The sequence below is a fragment of the Camelus dromedarius genome, chromosome 20, assembly GCF_036321535.1.
Source record: "Camelus dromedarius isolate mCamDro1 chromosome 20, mCamDro1.pat, whole genome shotgun sequence".
Classification (NCBI taxonomy): Eukaryota; Metazoa; Chordata; class Mammalia; order Artiodactyla; family Camelidae; genus Camelus; species Camelus dromedarius.
The window spans coordinates 7,190,392-7,209,269 of NC_087455.1; the positions used below are offsets into that span (position 1 = coordinate 7,190,392).

The 18,878-nt window shown below is 49.8% G+C and overlaps 2 protein-coding genes across 4 annotated transcripts in view; one reads left to right on the plus strand and one right to left on the minus strand.

Moving 5' to 3' along the window:
* Nucleotides 1-10,424, plus strand: part of SLA (Src like adaptor) — a 31,262-nt gene extending 20,838 nt beyond the window's left edge. For both annotated transcript variants that reach the window (XM_010988801.3, XM_064476827.1), the window contains 4 exons: nucleotides 983-1,086; nucleotides 3,543-3,674; nucleotides 7,425-7,560; nucleotides 8,445-10,424. In XM_010988801.3, the coding sequence (XP_010987103.2) occupies nucleotides 983-1,086; nucleotides 3,543-3,674; nucleotides 7,425-7,560; nucleotides 8,445-8,658 (586 nt within the window). In that variant the 3' untranslated portion in view covers nucleotides 8,659-10,424. The remainder of the gene's footprint in view (nucleotides 1-982; nucleotides 1,087-3,542; nucleotides 3,675-7,424; nucleotides 7,561-8,444) is intronic.
* The window catches only part of TG (thyroglobulin), a 203,803-nt gene that overhangs the window by 72,442 nt on the left and 112,483 nt on the right, over nucleotides 1-18,878 (minus strand). For both annotated transcript variants that reach the window (XM_064476826.1, XM_064476825.1), the window contains one exon: nucleotides 16,371-16,573. In XM_064476826.1, coding sequence (XP_064332896.1) covers nucleotides 16,371-16,573 — 203 coding nt within the window. The remainder of the gene's footprint in view (nucleotides 1-16,370; nucleotides 16,574-18,878) is intronic.

Here is an 18,878-nt window from a genome sequence, read left to right on the forward strand (position 1 = left end):
ATGTTAAAGGGAGAGAAACAATGGAGTATTAATATTGGCCACGGCACATGCTAATTCAGATGTGTAATTAAAAGCCCGGGTCCGTTCACTGAAACACAGAGACAGTTAGAAAAGGATGTACAATGACTTCCGAGTACACACCAGCCAAGTGCTAACAAAGCACTTCCTTCCACGCTGAGATCTGGCCCAGGCTGCTCTGCAAAACGAGCGAGCGTCTTTCCCCTCGTGACACTGATGCCTCTGAGTCTGGAGCTGCTTTCTGAAGAGCATTGTAAGTGCCCGCTCTCCTCTAGGAGGTCAGGTTTCCATTGGAGAGCTGGCTACGTATTACCACTGCATTTTTTTTTTTAACAGTTAACCAAAAAAAAAAAAAAAAAGCAAGAAATGCATAGTGCAATGGCAACTGAGTTTAAAATATACTGAAAAAGAGAAGACAAGAAGGAAATGGAAAGAATGCAGAGCGAGGCTTCTCGAGGTGATGAAGTTAGACAGCACCATTGCTTTCTCTCTTTCTTGTGTCCCTTGACTCATTCACAGATGTGCACCAAGCTTGGTAACCTGGATACAAAGACAAAACCCCAAATGACAGACGGTCCCTGCCTCCAGGGGGCAGTGACGGAGGAGCTGGGTAATCAGCACCTAAGGGACACAGACGTGAAATGAACTATAAGACAGGCCCTTCATCACGTTTTGGGGTCCTATGTGTTGTATAGTGTAGGATGGGCTCAGTGCAGCTGGCATCTGAGAAACAGGATACGATAGATGTCTCATGCGCTCCTGTGTCCTCATTTTCCAGTGTAATGCCTGGCATGCAGTGGGGAATTTTATTTGAAAGATGATAGTAATGAATGAATGGTGATTATCTTGCTCTTTTTAATCCTGTTTTACACTGACTGGACCTCGACCATCATTTCTGTGGCCCTCCTGTCTTTTGAGGGGAGGGTATGTTCAGTACACTCATGGCTCCTTTCCTTCTTCCCAGCTGGCTGTTTGAAGGGCTGGGCAGGGACAAGGCTGAGGAGCTGCTACAGCTGCCAGACACGAAGATCGGCTCCTTCATGATCAGAAAGAGTGAGACCAAGAAAGGTGAGCCGCCTCCCTCCAACTCATCAACTCATCTTTCTGTGCACGGGTCAGACAAGCAGGCTTTGCTCCTGGCCGACTCATTCATTACCCGGCTCGTGTTCCCTCCTCCCACGATGCACGCAAATCCATGAGATGCTGTGAGCTCCCCCAGCCCACACATCACCAGCGAGGCCAGTGCCAAAGCGTGGGGGACTAGAACCAGGCAGCAGTGACCCAGTGGGGCACTGGCGCCGGCTCTGACCCACATCATGCCCTGCAGACTCCCGCTGGAGAATTTCCCAACAACTGAGAAGAGGAGAGAAGGCTAGGCATAGGCAGCACCTGGGGCAGAGAGAACGTGGGCTGCAAACCTCGGGGCTTGGGTGTGTCATTTACTTCTCTGAGCTCAGTTTTCTCATCTGTGAAATGGAGAGAAAACACCTTCCTTGTAATGGAATAGTGTTTGTTGTGCTATTAGTCCCCGCTGGTCCCTACAGTGAAATCAGACGAGCAGATGCACACCCTCGCATACTCAGTGTGACCTTCACTGTTGCAATTTCCTTACATCCTCCACGTTAAGTAATTCAGTGGAAACGAATTTTTTGTCATGGTTCAGAGCGAGGGTCCCCAGTTCTAGTTTGGGCCATGTGAGTTACTCATTACCTCCTCTCTCTAAGCCTCAGTTTCCTTATTATAACATGGGCTTAACACTAAGAAAGAGCTGGGCTCGGTGTCTGGACCGGAGTACGCACTTAAACTCACAAAAGCGAAATACGAATAGCTTGGGCTTTGCCAGACCGGCTAAGAATAATAACAACTTCTTAAATACAGAAAATACTTCCAAGTTTTTAGCCTGTTTCATGTACACTCACTATTAAGAAAAGAAAATGTGGTATCTGAGAGTATTTCCAGCGCACTTATTAAGCACCAGAGCTTCCTCGTGCTGGAGCCCTTCGCCAAAATGAGCATCTGCTTTCCTTTGGGGAAGCAGGAGGGACCATATATATATGATTAAAAAAAAAAAAAAAAACAGAAGAAAAAACCCCAGGAACAACTTTTCTCTCAAAAGCCTGAATATGCTGGGTGAGAGCAAGATCAAAGCAAAGGCAAAACTTCCTGTGCATGTCCCGGGGGGCGTCCCGAGGCAGAAGACCCAGACTCGGGCACAGCCTCTAAGTTGGCACAACCAGAGAGGGGCGGTGGGGGGCGAACCCGATGTGAGTTGCCAGAGCTGATCTAAAAATAAAGTGGCTGATCTGCAGCCGAGCTGGGGCCGGGGTGGGAGAAACCGGCTCTGCTCCCTTGGGTATGCAAAGTTCTCATAAGTTTCCACCTGCAACCCTTGACCCGCTCACCATGCGTCCAGTCCCTGCTGACATTACTGGAAGACACACATTGAGCTGGCTCAGAGGGCAGGCCTGGGACACACCTGAGGATGCTCATCAGAACCCCCTAGGAGGTCAGCTCTAGGAGGACAAAACCCAACTCCAGGGCAGCCACTTCCAAGCTGTGTGCCCCTCTCCATGTCACTCAGTGCTCTGAGCCTCAGTTTCTCCATCTATAAAATATTTGAGGACAATACCAGCTTAGAGGCCCTGCCTGGGTCTTTCTGAGAATCAACAGAGAGGTTGCTTAGAAACAGCTCAGCTCCCAGCCCAGCACGGATAGCAAAGACTCAGTAAATGCAAGTGCCCCTCCCCTCTTACTGCTTTGTGAGCCTTTTCACCCCCAGAACCCCAGAAGACAGAGCAGGAAGGACCCTTAAACATGACCTAAGTCCAATTCTCTCTCTTTCAATTTGGGGAAATTGAGGCAAAGAGATGTGTAGGTCCCACCCAAAGTGCTACTCTGATGAACCCACCTTGGGTCATAACTCTCATGGTCCTGAAGAAGAAATAACACATTTTACATTTCTTAGGAATACTCAGAAAAAAATGTCTCAACTGCCATATTTTCTGAATTTATGAGAAAACCAAACAAAAGTCAGAGGGAGCAGGGACCTGGAAACGGGGGTATAACCTTGTGGTGGGGCAGCACTGGCGGGTCAGGGCACAGAGACCTTAGACAGCATCCTTGGGAAAGACTCAAGAATGACCACAGATCCTGGATGGACACGGTGCAACCCAACTCTAGCCATTTCACTTGGTCTAAGGACCCACCGAAGGACGTGGAAGCCCCCCAGATAGTACCCCCACAAAGCAAAGACCTAGCCCGTGCACTTGAAAGCCCGCATTGCAATACGGCTAATGTGACTGCGCTGCTAAGAGAACACGGTCTGGGGTCTCTAAAGAGTGAGCTACATCCAAGCAGGTGGGGTTCAAGTGGCCCCTGGTCAACACGCAGGAGCGCATGTCCAGGCATCATCGTTGTATCACGAGGCTGAAGGTCTCTCTGTCTCAGGGGTCGTGGGGTCCTTAGCTGCCTGCCTTGGGTGGGGGCCCGTGGAATGCCACTGACTCGCTCTCCGCTTTCTGCAGGTTTTTATTCCCTCTCGGTGAGACACCGGCAGGTGAAGCATTACCGCATCTTCCGCCTGCCAAACAACTGGTATTACATTTCCCCGAGGCTCACCTTCCAGTGCCTGGAGGACCTGGTGAATCACTATTCCGGTAAGAAGCACTCCATCAGGACTGACCGATCTCTCTCCTCTTGGCTAATCGCCCCCCAGCGAACTCAGTCTAGGCTGCACGCGGGTCACCGAGACATGCCGGGTGGTTGACCTTGCTCTCTTGCCCACTTGCCTTCTTAATCTCCTCTTTTCTTGTTAATGCCGATGGTAAATTTCAGGCTAAAACAGTCCGCCTGAGAACGCTGCCTAAGGAAATAAAACGCAGCTAACCTCAGCCTCGCCCTCTCCCCTGCACGTAAGTGAAAGGAGTTAGGATGGCCCTACACTCAAAACCACAGTCTGCACTTCCTCAAGTGGGCCGTGCGCTTGGGCCTCTGGGGCTTCACTCTGAAATGGCACTCGTTTCCCCTTTTCTACGTGTCAAGATCCTCGTCAACCTTAAAGGCCGACAGGCAGGCCTCCTCGATGAAGCCTTCGGCGTGAGAAGATGAACTGCCTGTTTTCTCTGCTCCCCTCTGAGGCAGGTGTTCTCCCTAGAACTCCGGGCTTTCTGCCCGGTGACCTCGCTACCTGTGTCCTAGTCTGTGTCCCCAACAAGCTCTTAGAGACCAGGGATTACACATCACTCATCCGTGTGTCCCTCCTGGGCCCGGGAGTGAGGTCCAAAAGTTCCCCGCCGACCAAGATAGGGGGCGCCTCCAAGACGGCGGAGGCAGAGTGTGGGCTGGCGGAGGGGACAGTACAGCGTACGGAGCCAGAAAAGGACCTCTGAGTTAGACTGTGAAAGGCCCGAACACCTGGTCAAGAGTTAGCGTTTTGCCCACGGAAAAGGGAGAAAAAGTAAAAAGATGGCTACGTTTCTAAACGTTGGCTCTGGAATGGGCTTGTGTTCATGTCCCAGATCTCCCTGGCAGCCTCGGGCTGGTGGTTCACCTTCGTGCTCACTTTCTTCTCCGTGCGATGCAGACACTGACTGTTCCCACCCGGCGGACGCTGTGAGAGTCCGCTGGGTTGGTGCACGGAAAGTGCTGGCGACAGTGCCGGGCGCGTAAACACGGGATCCGACTGTGTGAGCCCCTGTCCCCCAGCCAGGAGGTCCCCCTCCTCCTCCCCTCTCCTGTCTGTGACAGGGAGGAAGACAGAGTGGCTTCCACTTTGTATGTGTCTTCCTCCTTTTGGGTTCAGGATGTCTGACCCACACCTTGGGTTCTTTATTATGTGGGACCTTGAAGGGCATTCCAAGGTGAAAGGAGGGGTCTCATGAGACTGGGTTATCACACCTGGCCTGTGAGAAGTGCAGGTCTTAAAGGAGGAATGGCCACTTGGGAGACAGGCCCAACCACGGTCTGGACGCTGTGAGACTCTAGGCAGAGACCTCCACCTCTCAGAGTCTCGGTACCCTGTTCACCGAAGGTGGATGAGAACAGCCCCCCGCCAGTGGTTGTCGTGATTATTGAAAGTTATGGTTCACGTAACATGACCATCGCAGCCTGGCATAAGGTAGATGCAAAATAAACAACTAACATTACTCCTGTGACACCTGAACACCTAGCAGCTTAGCTAAAAATGAAAGAGGAAGGGAGTCCTGGAAACAGCATTTACTAATCATGAGTAAAAGTTGGTTGTGGTATTTGGCTTTTAATAAGAATCATCTGAGAGGTGTGGCGACCATAAGTTTTGCATAGACAAAAGCAAACATGAGAAGGATGCTGCCCAAGCCAAGATTTTACGCACCGGGAGGTCCACGAGGCTTTCAGGCCGAGGACCCCCAAGGATCTCAGGCCAGCGCAGAAGCAGCGCCTTCCAAAAACGTGCCCCCGGCCATTGCATCAGCGTATGGGCCACAGTCATCAGTCACCTCTGCAAAGGACTGAAAGGAGTCTGAAACCCTGAAAGGCCCCCAGGGGGGCCTTCAGGACCCAAAGTTGGAAACAACGTGGCCGATTTACCTCCCACGAGATTCTTCCTAAAGGCCAGAGACAGGGTCAGAGAAATCGTGCGCTAAGCAGTGGGAACAGGTATCTTTGTTTCAGGGGTTACTGACATTTATTATTCCGGTGCCCTTGGGCAAATTAATGAACATCCCGGAGTCTCAGTTTCTTCGTAATGGGGATTAAAATGCCTCTTATAGGACTGTCATTAGGATCCAAAAAAAATCATGTCTGTGAAATGGCTGTGAGCACGTGCCTTGACCCCAGGGTCCTCAGTTTCCCCATCCCTGAAATGGGTGTAACAGTCCCAATGGCCAGAGTTGCTGCAGGCTCCCAGAGCCGAGCGGAAGCATGCCGGGCCAGCTCAGCACCGGGCTCAGGTCACGTGCTCAGAAGTGCTGGTCCTCTCCTTCTTTGCCAAAATGGATTTGCCACCCTAACTATTCACCTTTCTAAGGAAGGACGTCCCCCCGCCTGTGCTATCCCCTCTCCTGATTTCTTCCTTCTTTCGTCTGATCTTGTCTCCCTCACCTCCTAACCTGGGAGGTCCTTTCAATTTCCAACCCACGACAGGTAATTATTTCAGGTTCACATTCAATTAAGTTCCCCGTAACCTCAGGGTCCAATCTCACATTTCTTGATGTGAGCCAGCGTGGGTGGACATTTGAGTTCACCGTGAAAGTCACTGGAGCGCCACAAGGCAAAGCATCACTGCCTGCCGCCCCCCGACAGCCTGGGCTTGCTCCTTCAGCTCAAAGTTCCTCTTGTTCTTTGGCAAGGACGCCCTGAGCACTCTATCAGTGAGGTGGGAGGTGCGCCCACCTAAAACCTGGTGATGGATGTGCTCAAGGCCAGGGTGGCCGCATCCCACTGCGGGTCAGCACAGCTCACATCCTCCACCACTTCATGTCCTCTGGAACGCAGGAAGCACGGGGCTCTCCTGCCTCCATAAGGCCACACGTGATGTCCTCCATCTGTAAGAACGTCTGAGTACAGCAAGGGTGGCGTCTGTCTCACGATGACATGGGCTAGGGGCAGTCTTCGAAGAGATGGAGGCTCCATCTTAAAACCCCTGGAAAGATGAGGGGCCCTGGAGGCTCAGCAGAGGGATTAAAAATCAAAAAGTGTTTAATTTTCATCCTCTTTGTGCTTGAGTATCTAAGACAGAGAGGGGAGAGGTTTCTTCATTTTCGTCTTCGTCCATTTTCTCACTTTCGCCTTTTATCTTCATTTTTCTCCTCTTCCTATTTCTGGGTCTTTTATCTGTTTTGTTCTGTCTTTACATCTCCACCCCTTCCCCCCTTCCTTCCTTCCTTCCTTCCTTCCTTCCTTCCTGTCTTCTTGCGTTGTTTCCGTGATCTTTGCTGCTTCCAGCTGACGCGTCAGCAGCCCCACCCTCACTATGTGAACCCTGTTCCAGGTGCTGTGGGGGAGCCGTGTGCACACGAGAGGCCCACCCTAAGCGGATGACACTGCCTCGGTGGGAAACCACGGAGTCTGGGGGCTCATGCGGGGGTCCTGCCAGCTGTTCTCACCTGTTAGCTTGGTGCCCTCGTTTTGCAGTTGAGGAAACAGATTGGGGGAGGGTCAAGGTGATTCTCTACTGGGACGGAGCAGAAATTCAAACCCAAGTTGGGTTGATCCTGGATCCTCAACTCTCTTCTCCACCTGCGTCCTGCTCAGGGCAGTGTGTACTCAGGGCAGGTTCTTGTCTCTTACACGAGGCACGTGACTCTCAGCCCTGCCATGCACCCCTCAAGTCTGGGCCTCAGCTTCCCCTTGTGAACAACCGGGACCCCGCACCCCACCCTGGCTGGGGCATCCCATGTCACTGACCAGTTGTCTCCTTCCCTACTCAGAGGTGGCTGACGGCCTCTGCTGTGTGCTGACCACACCCTGCCTCACTCAGAGCACAACGACTGCCCCGGCCATGAGGGCCGCTGACTCCCCCGTCACCTTGCGCCAGAAGACCTTCGACTGGAGGAGGGCAGCCAGGTGTGTGTGTGTGTGTGTGTGTGTGTGTGTCCCGTCCATGAATGCATACGCTCAAAACCAGCGTGCGAGCCTAGCACCTCAAAACCGTGGCTAGTTACAGCTGGCCCCGCTAAGCCCACACTCTGAGCAGGTGCAGACCCCGAGGAACCCCGCTGGCCCCTGGGAGGCAGACCCTGTCACAGGCCTCATGCCCTGGGTGGCACGGCAGAGCCACTCCCTGCCAAGGCCTCAGCCTCCCAGTTCTGCAAATGTTTATTGAGCCCTCATTCAGTGGCAGAAGAATATTTTCCAGCTGAAAGATACCACCTTGCTGTTTCTAATTGCTAGTATCCTAGAGAGTAACACACAAATGAATCTTGGATAAATCTAATATTATTATAAACTCATTCACGAAGCTTAAACACACCAGCAAAATCTCAAGTGACTTCATATGTTTTTTAAGGGGAAAAAATCTTTCCTTATTTGTTCTGTTTATGTGATTGTCAGCTATTGCATTTTAAGGGGTATCTGTAGTTGGGGATTGGTGGGTTATCGTATTAATTAAACACTGATCCAGACATCCCATTGGTGCATTCAAAGAAAGTCAGCAATCAGAACTGCCTGGGAAATGAATAAAAGAGCTCTTCCTTATAAATATCATAAAGAAATCTTCATTAAAATTTATAGTTGGAGGTTTCAGCCATCCAAAGAAATAGTGGTTCAGAGAGGTGAAGTGATTTCTCCACGATCACACAGCCAAATGCAAGAAGCAGAATTAGAATAATAAGTCAGATAAATATTAACCAGGCTTTTTGTTTGTTTTTCTTCCTTTTTCCTCTTGCCCTCCACCCCTCTATGTCCCTCTCCTCTTCCCCTTTCTCTGTCCACTTTCTTCCCACTCGCAGACTGCAGGAGGACCCTGAGGGCGCAGGGAACCCACTGGGGGTGGATGAGTCCCTTTTCAGCTACGGCCTTCGGGAAAGCATCGCCTCCTACCTGTCCCTGACCGGTGATGACAGCACCCCCTTTGATCGAAAGAAGAAAAGCGTCTCCCTGATGTACAGCGGAAGCAAAAGGAAGAGCTCTTTTTTCTCGTCACCTCCGTACTTTGAAGACTAGCTCGAGAACAGATAACCTGGTGTTTGCCCAAAAGAGCAGAGGTTCAGACTGTCCCCTGGGATCGTGCAGAGAGGCACGGTTCCTTGGTCCCTGGGGAACCTCACGTCTTCCAGGAGCCAAGAGAAGCCACACGGAGATGAACTCACGTCTTCTCTGTCCACATCACGACAAAGGGCACCCCTCCCTGATGTCTGATGAGGCACATCACAAAATGTTGACTCTGGGATCACGGGGCAAGGCTTGGGAATGGCCCTGCGTGCACGTGTGTGCGTGTGTGTTTGTGGGAAAGACGAAGATGCTGGCTCACAAAGGTGCGCAAGGACCCCTCGCCAGCACGCCGCCCAGAGGGCACACCCTGAGGGCACTGAGAGAGCTTCCCAAAGAGAAAAGCCTGAGAAGAGTGTGAGCCAACTGCTGCGGCCTAGCTGGAGGTCTGGGCTTGCAGACTGATGCCCTGCATTCAGCGTTGTAACCAGTCCGTCACGAGACCGCCCGGATGCCGCTTCTCTTTTCAAGGGAACTCAGTGACACTAAATGCTAACCTTCCTTACGAGCCCCATGTCAGGGGTTCCCTTTGGGCTTCTCATTCCAAAGCCACCTGTGCAGAAGTCAGACAGCCTCCCTACTTCTGCCAAGGCCAGGGCCCACGGGGGACGGGGTGCCTGGAGGGGGGAAGGCACGAGGGTGGGCCTGGAACTTTGCCTCACTGCACAGAAAGAGCTTCTCTGGTGAGCTGAGATTTCTTGCCTATATTAATGCATCAATTCATGATTGCCACAAAAGGTATTGTTTTAAGTCCCAGGTAAGGTGTCAGGTCAAAAAAAATATATATATATATCTATATATAGATATATATATATATATATTTACAGGCCCCAGCAGTGTAGACAGGGAGAAAAGTGTATAAACAAATATTGTGATGGGCGGTGTAAAGGAGAAATCAGCTCACAGCTTTGGATGGGACTGGAGTCGGGTAAGGTGACCCAGAAGCTCCTAATTCAGCAGGATCTTCAGCGAGTGGAAGGGCTGGCTGGATTGAGCAAGGGAGAATGGTTGGATTGTTTTTTGTTTTTGTTTTTAAAAAGGAAATTGATAAGTTCTAGAGCAATAATTCATCCAGGATTTTATTCTAAGAAGAGTCTGGCATCCACATGCATAAAAATGCTAAGCTCCAGAAAAGCTGGGAATCAGAGTGGTTGAATTCTGCCAAACATAATTTTCAGAGATGAGAGAGAAAACATAGTGAAATTCTAGAGAAGGAGAAGCATTTATCTCCGGACGCTATTAAGAAGGGGCTGCAGGCATCCATGACCCTTTCCCTGATGCAAAGAGACTCAGAGGAAGAGGGAGCTGCTGACAGAAGTCTGTCTGTTCAGCACATGCATTCCGTCCGTCTGAGATCACTGCCCTGGTGGTTTGTGTATGTGCAGTTACATGATTTTCTGTATCATCAGATTCCAGTGTGTTTATACAGGAAGACGTTTGTGGTTTTCTCAATAATCCCCAAAGGCTCTTTCAAAAACAGCCAGCCAATATATGGGAAACGAACATAACACCGTGGACGCCGACTTCCACCATAAGGCGGGGGACCTCGCCGCCTCCAGATGTCTGTGCAGTGTCTTATGTGTTGTTCTCCGTTGTGGCTGATGTGGTGGGAATGTTATGCAGTTACTTAGAGGGATTTCTAAGTGGGAAGCATTACACTTTGCTAAATCATGTATTTATTCCTGATTAAAATAAACCTAATAAATATTTAATTCTTGGAACGTGGGGAGAGCTTCCTGGGTGAGGTGTGTGGGTGGTTTGTTCAGAAGCCCTGTGGGTTTCGAATTTTCAAATGAACTTGCAATTGGAGAGAGAGGTGAACAGGGACCACCAAGAGAAGCCCACACTGGGTAGCAGCTCGGCTTCTCCTTGAGACGCAGCCATAAGAAAACAGGGCTTTATGACTTCCGAGGGTCTCTCCCCCACCTTGAACGTGGACATCTGGGATCAAGGGACAGGAGCACTTCTTAGCAATTGTTATGAAAACTCTGTTTTCTGCACTTTGCTTGTGATCCCTCTGCTACTAGTGCTTCCAACACTTCCTGTCTGCAAATAGGTTTTGGACACCAGACACTGCTCAAGGTGCTGGGGCCACAGCAGTGAAAAGCAGACAAGGTCCCTGCCGGGGGAGTGTACCCCTCCCTCCCTAAGTCTGCAGGGGTGGCCCTGCTCCCCTTCCATCCTCTCCCTGATGTCTGGAGTTCCCGGCAGCCCAGACTCAGCCCTGAGGATGAGAGCAAGGCCCTGAGATGACAGCGAAGCACCTAGAAGGAACCCGGGCCCTGAGAAATCGGGAGATGCCCGAGCTCTTCACCTGGAGAAACATTATGAGAAAGAAGAAAAAAGAAACACATTTGTCATTTAAGCTGCTTTCATGATGGACCTCCTTCTTAGAGCAGCTGAGATTTTGCTCCAAATAAACCTGCCATGATTTGCAAATAATGGGGTAACTTCGCAGCAAATCCAATGGAACCAACAGACAAAGCCTGAGAGGTGGTAAGAAAGCTCAGCAAACGTGGAGCCAGCTTATTCCCCTCTAGCAGTACTTACCAACTGGAGAGCGAAACAGAAAATAGGACACCATTTACCACGTCAACCAAACCATAACATGAGTAGGGTTTTGTCTCACAACAGCTTTGCAAAACTTTTATGGATCTAAGTTCAAAACTCTGCAAAATGTGGTCTATTTTTATACAAAATAGGTCAACAACAAGGTCCTACTGTGCAGCACAGGGAACTATATTCAATAGCTTGTAATAACCTACAATGAAAAAGAATATACATACATACATACACATACAACTGAATCACTACGCCGTACACCAGAAACCAACACAACATCAAAAAGCCACTGTACTTCACTTTAAAAAACTCTATGAAAAGATGTAGGGAGACAAAAATACTATGTTCCTGGTTATGACGTTAGCCTGATTCATGGATTTAAGATTTAACATCATGAAAACATAGATATTTTTTCTGAAATTATTTGAAAAATTCCATGAAACTACAATCAAATTCCCACCAGGACCATTTTTTTTTTAAATCAGTAAACTAAAAAAAAAAAAAAAAAAAATCAGTAAATTTATTCTAAAATGTATCTGGAAGCATCAAAGTCCATGAAGAGCGAGACCTGTTTTAATTAAGAGAAGCACAGGGGACCGTGCTCACACTAGGAGGTACGTGCAGAAACGGGAGAAAACGGTGCTCCGGGCCCAAGCCGCCACCTGCCTCCTGCTGGCTGAAAGGACTCAGCACGGTCTCAGGTGCCCTCTTTGAGCCAGGTGCCGTGCTGAGGGTTAAGGCAGTACTAGGGGATAAATCATGGACCAGTCAAGCCCCCAGTCACAGGAGACATGGAATAAGATATGTCAGAAAATATAACAAGCCTGTAAAACAAGTCAGAATTCCTGAAAGTTGCTAGGTGGAAATCTCTTCACCAGGGCAAGACTCTTCTTGTTTTAAGAGATGGAGAAAGGCTTAGAGGCCCCATTCAGCTGACCCCAGAAGGATGGAGTGTTTTTCCGGGCGGAAAACATGATGTGCTGCCCACAGAACAGCATGGAAAGATCGAGGGGGAGGCAAGGCATTTTCTAGGAATGGCACAGCTGGTGAGCCCGGACTGCAGGGTTCATGTGGGAGAAGAGCAGGAAAGGAGACAGGAAAATCCAGCCTGAGGCCAACTCATGAGGGCTGGAGTTCACTCTGAGGAACGCAGAATTGGGGCAATGTTGAACGAAAGCAATGGAAACTTCTTCTGGGTCCCGTGAATCACACCACAGAGGACGTGACCTCCTCTCACTTCTCCTAAAACTGGCCGAGGGGTCAGTGACATAGAATTCAGGTTTGCAGCATGTCCCCTCTTCCTTCTGCAACCTGGACCCAGGGCAGTGAATTACCCCGGACCGGCTTTTGTTTGGCGTTGACTTTGGCACGGGACATGGGGGAACTTGAGTTTCTTGAGTTCCCATAGTGTGCAGGATACTTTACAACCCTTACATCATGATGTCTTGAGCCCTTGGGACGTAGAATTAATCATGCCCATTTTATCCATGAAGAAGGCAAGGGTGAAGGGTCTCACCCAAGGCCAAGACCTTAATGGAGGCTTGTCTGATCCTAGGTCTGGGCTCTTTCTCCGACACATTGAGACTCTGAATGAGTCCTGGGTTCCTGAAGAAGCAGCCTGAGTGGAAGAACACAGTATTTGGCTTCAGTTTCTAGCCCCTAATGCAGCTCCTTCTTTGCTGTGTGTTCCTTAGCAGGTCACTAAACATCTCTGAGCCTTGGCTCTCTTATCTCTAGATTGGAAATAAAATAAATACCCCTTGCAAATCAACGTGAGGAGTCTATGAGATGTATTGAAAGTGCTTTCTGGCCCCAAACATGCTAAACAAATAAATATAAGTGATTAATGATCACAGGAGTCCATCTTGTCTGATATTTCAATAGTTCTGGTCCCAAGATTTTCAGAAAGACTTAAGATTTTATCCAAGAATATATCACCAACTCACATTCACTCCTCCAAACATCTGTTGGTAGAGAGCACGTCTAAGAACTGCTAATATATTGAAGTATTTTCGTTCTCTCAATTCCAAATAATTTCACATGCATCCCGAAGTCTGGTGGGAGCAGTTGTAAAAACTGTCTCTCAATGACTAAAACAGACGGAGGATTTATTTTTAAATACACTACCATTTGTTAAAACAGATTAGTTTTTTAAATTCCCCAAACATCTAAACCCTCCAGAAATTTCAAAAGGAAAATTCTGCCTTCTGGCCCTACTGGAAGGCATTTCTGGTGTCTTCTGGGTCCCCCTGCATGTCTGGTTTCTGGGTGGGCCCTGGGGAAATTCCTTCAGGATCAACTTGAAGTCGTGAAGATCTGTCTTCAGCACCAGGAAGTGAAAGGTGTTTGTGCTCAGACTTCCTGTCACTAAGATGGACCCACCACAAAGGAACAGATTTAAGGAAACCTGAAGCCAAGGACAAGAGACACAAGGAAGAGGTGGGAAGGAGGGAGGGGGACCAGCCTGTAGGTCCCTGGACACACTCCCACCTTCCCGAGCTCCTTCATTGCCAGGATGTTAATCACGGAGCATCGACCGGAAGACAGCAGTGTTGGGTGCCCCAGGCTCTGTGGAGAGCCAGGCACAGCTGTCCCTGTTGGCCCGGAGTTTACAGTCTTGTGAGAGGGACATGCGTGGCAATAGGAGCGATCATGTACTGGTGGAAAGCGTGGGAAATGCTGTACAAGGCTTACAGATGGCATCAGCCTTACAAAGGGGAGCTGCTTCTAGGCTGAGAAGTCTGGAAGGAGTTCCTGAGAGACCAGGAGGGCCAGCAAAGAGGAAGATGGGAGGAAAGTGTGCCAGGCAAAGGAAACTGCCTGTAAGAGGCAGACCACAGCAGGGACCGTTTGAGGAAAGTTAGAAGGACCTGTGGCTGAAGGAAGGACATGAAGTGACAGGAGACACTGCTTCCTGCAGGGGTGATGGTGACGCTGTTCTAGCATCAGTTGCACCCAAACAATGACACTTCTTCCACCCTTCTTAAGATCCAGGGTTCAGATCCCCGGAAGGCTGGACAGAGCTGGGAGTAGTTTGATGGCCTTGGATTTGCTAGCAGGTCCATGGCACTGGCCTCCATCTTTCCTCAATTTGGGTCACTGAACAGTCTCCTCATGGCTTTCTCTTTCTTCAGCACTGCCCCTCTTAAATTCATCCTCCCCCAAGCTCTAAAAGAAGTCTTCCTAAAGGGTGGCCTAAGCTAGTTGCCCCCCTGCTTCAAACCCTTTGGTGGCACACTGTTGTCCACAGCAGCACAGTTTACAGGAGCCAAAAGGTGGAGGCAACCCAAACATCAATCATCAGATGAATGGATAAACAAAGTGTGCTCTAGACATACAACGGAATATTATTCAGACTTGGAAAGGAGTGATATTCTGATACACACTGCAGCGTGGGTGAACCCTGAGGACATGACACCAAGTGAAATAAGCCAGCAACAGAAGCACAGTTCTGGTAGGATTCTACTAAAGAAGGTACCTAAGAGTGGGCAAGTTCATAGAGACGGAGAGTAGAATGGAGGTTGCCAAGGGCTGGAAGGAAAGGAGAATGGGAGTTCTTGTTTAATAGGTACAGACTTTCTGTTTGGGATGATGAAAAGGTGCTGAAAATGATTAATGGTGATGGTTGGACAACATTGTGAGTATCCTTACTGCCACTGAGCTGTACACTCAGAAATGGTTAAGATGGGAAACCAAACCAAACCAGCAAACAAACAAAACCCTCCAATGGCTCCCATGCCCTCAGGGTAAAACCCAAGGTGTTCAGTGCAGTCTGGCTGATCTCTGCTCCCAGGCCCACGCCGCATGACAGGCAGGTCCCAGTGAAGAGCCAAGCTCTCCCTTGGTGCCAGGACATGTGCGTATGTCACCCTCGGCATCAGCTCAAACATCCCCCTCCCCAGGAAGCATTCCCGGACACCCCCTCTTTCCCTGAAGCTTGCTTGGGGCCTTCTCTCTGAGCTGCTCTGACCCTCTTTTGAATATCTGCTTTAAGTGTTTGTCCCCTCTCCCCTCAGAAAACAGTAAGCTTTCTGAGAACTAAGACATGTTTAATTATTTAGAACAGCATTTCCAGCACTGAACATAGTACCTGGCACCAGTTGGACATTCAATAAAATGAAAAGCTAATCAGTGACAGAACAGACATCAGGGCCTTTGCTGTGGTCAACCAGGTTATTTCTTCTGTCATAAGTATTCCATCATCATCATCAACATTATCATATCATCTCCATCACCACCTCCATCATCATCATCACCATCACCACCACCTCCATCATCATCATCTCCATCATCATCATCAACTTCATCACCACCATCGTCATCATCACCTAGTAGGTACTTCAGAACATCTAGGAGAATCCAGAGTGCTGAGTTCTATTCTTTGCCTTCATTCAACAGTCAACAGACCTTTGCTGTTCTGTGCCTCAACCCATAACTGCGACCCAGCTGCCTGCCACTCCTTGAACAGCCTGTATAGCCACGTGGACCAGCCCTGCCTCTCCTCACACCTCAGGCAAGGGAGACAACAAGGAGATGGAAAGGACTGGTGAGAGTAATGACTCCCCCAACATTCAGTTCACAAGAACTGAATCTCAGGCAGGGACGCAGCACGGGCTGTTGAGGAAACCAGACAGCTTAAGGGAAGATTCCAAGTGTAAACCTGGAGAAGATCTGGGAAGCAACACTGGGAAATAGATGAGCATTCTCTGGGTTCTATTTCTCTTCTGTGTTGGGTGTAGTTCAGCATCATATTGGTTAAATATACCGTTATCATTAAAATTCTAGAACGCTTTCCATCCTACATTCCATCCCCTGATGTTTGTGTATTGACAAGGGAGGTAATCGAGGCTTCAGACCGTTAAACCTTAATGAGGCACTCTCAGGAAATAGAAACACTTTCCTGTTTAGAATTATCAGCATTTCAGATATGAGTGGACAGCAGTCTGATGAGCCCTGCAGCATCCTGGCTCACATGTACATGGAAAGATGGCAACAAGCAGGACACGGATTCAGAACAAAGGATAAAGGAAATCCAAGCAATTGAAGCCAAAGGGGGCAAGAGAGGACCACCTTCAGCAAGCCTGAAGGCAGAACAGCTGACTCACCATCAGCACGGCTCTCCGGAAGAGTCTGGAGTTGGTGGCCCTGGTAGTTAGAAGGTGGATGCTGGCCACTTCGGCTCCGCCACGGTCTGCTGCCAGGGTCACTCGCCGAGGGTCCCCACCAAACACTCTGATGTGGGTCTGCACCCAGGTCAGAGCCGCCACCTGGTCCAGCAGCCCCCAGTTGCCACTCACCTCGCCGGACCCTTCAGAAAGAGGAAAGCACTCAATTGAGTTGATCCCTCTTTTTTTTTTTTTTCATGGAATTTAGTAAATACTTACTGACACACGCACACACACAAATAGAAACATCTCTTCTCCTTGGCATTCGGGATACCCACGTCTATGCCCTTCTGCCATCCTCTGTAGATCCTCCTTGTCTACACCACTAACTACCCCAAAACCCTAAGCCTGTTCTGGTTGGAGCTGAGGCTCACCCCTGTCTTCTCTGGCTTCCCTCCAGGGCACCTCAGCAGACCCCATGGCTTCACCTGCGTGAGGATGACCCTCGGGAGTATGCCGGCAGCCCGCAGCGCTCTCCCACGCCCAGGCCCCTCACATTCCTCCAGGAGGCTGTCTCATGGTCACCTCAAGTCCATCCAGTCCCAGAGGGAATGGATTCTCAGTCTCCTGAGCACCCCAGCCAGCAGCATTTCCAGAGGTTCTCACCTTCTCCTCCAAACGCAGCACCGCGCACCCACTCTGCTCTTGCACAACCTCATTCTGCCACATCCCCGCATCCCCGCTTCCCCCGCAGGTGCTGCGGGCTCTGCTTCCACTGATCTCCACCCCATCTCTTCTCAACGCTTCTCATCAGCTTCCTGTATCTGCACATTCCTCCCTCCAGTGAAGTCTCCATGACATATCCAGAGTGGTCTTCTAAACCTATCATTTTGATTATCTCTCTTTCTGACACACACATATCCCCTGCAATACACCAACACATGCACACACACAGACACACACACACACACACACATCCTGTCCCATCCTATGTAAAATCTCCCATCTCATCCCACTGTCCTTAGAGCATAATCTCAGTTCTTCTAATGCACTGAAACCCACGGGACCGGGTCATCCATCTCTCGGGCCGCATCTCCTTTGTCCCCTCCCTGTGCCTGAGCTGCAGCCACCCAAGCTTCCATCAGATGCTCAGACACACCAGCCCCATCCTCCCTGAGGCCTGTGCTTGGCACCTGTCATTTCTTCCACCCAGAGCCCTCCCTCTCCCCTTGGCTTTCCTCCCTCCCTCCTCTGGCCCAGTCACCCTCCAAGTCTTAAAGCTACACCATCAGTTCATAGGCAGCACTCAGGGAAAGGGAGGGTGCCCTTTCAGAGTATTTGTCACTGCTGTCTTCCCTGCTAGACTGTGCCCCTCACGAAAACCAACGACACACAGTAAGACCCGGCTAAATGTTAGATGAATGAATGACTACGCTTATGATGAACACAATTCAGTGTCGGATGAGAAACTATCAGCAAGAACCCATATTCCCCAACAGAAAAACAGAAAGACCTCGCAACCCAGTGCCCAGCCTGGAGTTCACAAAGCCGACGAGAAGGCCAGCGCAGGGGACACAATGGTACAAATCACTCCTCCAGATGGGGAGACGCTCAGAATTTCTTCAAGCGCATTTTCATGTTCTGGGTTTAGTGAAGCCATTGGCACCATCCCCTCTGGGTTTAGTGAAGTCATTGGCACCGTCCCCTCTGCAGACTTTTCTGGATTGCCTGCACATTCCATTTGTCTCCAAGGTCTCAGGGAGGGCAGGAAGGCAGGACACCAGCTGAACAGGACCCAGTCCTGCAAATCTGGGAAGTGATGCCTGCAGCCTGCATTTCCAGACAATGGAGGTGGGGATCGTCCCTGACTCTCACATCCGGTGTCCCAGCTCTGCACTTACCATGCTGACTTTCTGGGAGCTACAGACCCCTGGGAGGTCAGAGTTGAGGGTGTATTCAGGAGGCAGGTCTGACCTGGGCTTCACCTCATACCAGGCACTGTGCTAGGCACTTTAAAGAGCAAGACAGACAAGACCCTGGCCCTCTGGGCAGACAGCCTCAGGGATGCGCATACAGAACCGCCAACTAGCTGGTCTGAGATAGCGAGTCCCATCCTTTCCTTCGCTGGTGGGGAACCTGAGACTTGAAAGAGTTACTTTTGGTGTGAGAAGCAAATCTGAGGTAGAGCTGGCACTTAAATCTCACCTCATGCTCAGAACTCTTTGTCCTAACATTCAGTCCAATTCAACCAACATTTGTCAAAAAAATCTATGATGTGCAAGGCACTGTTATTTTCATTAAAAATTTTTAAGTACTCTATGGAACTTTCTCCGCTTGGAAGCCTCCATAACTCCCTCATTCCTACTACATTCACTCTAACTCCTTCCTGGCTTTTCCACTCCTGTGAGATCGACCCACCAGCCCCTCTGAGCAGCCTTGGTGAGCTCCCTTCACCTCCCAGCACCGGCGTCATCCAGCCATCAGGGCCTGCTCTTCATCTGTGTTCAC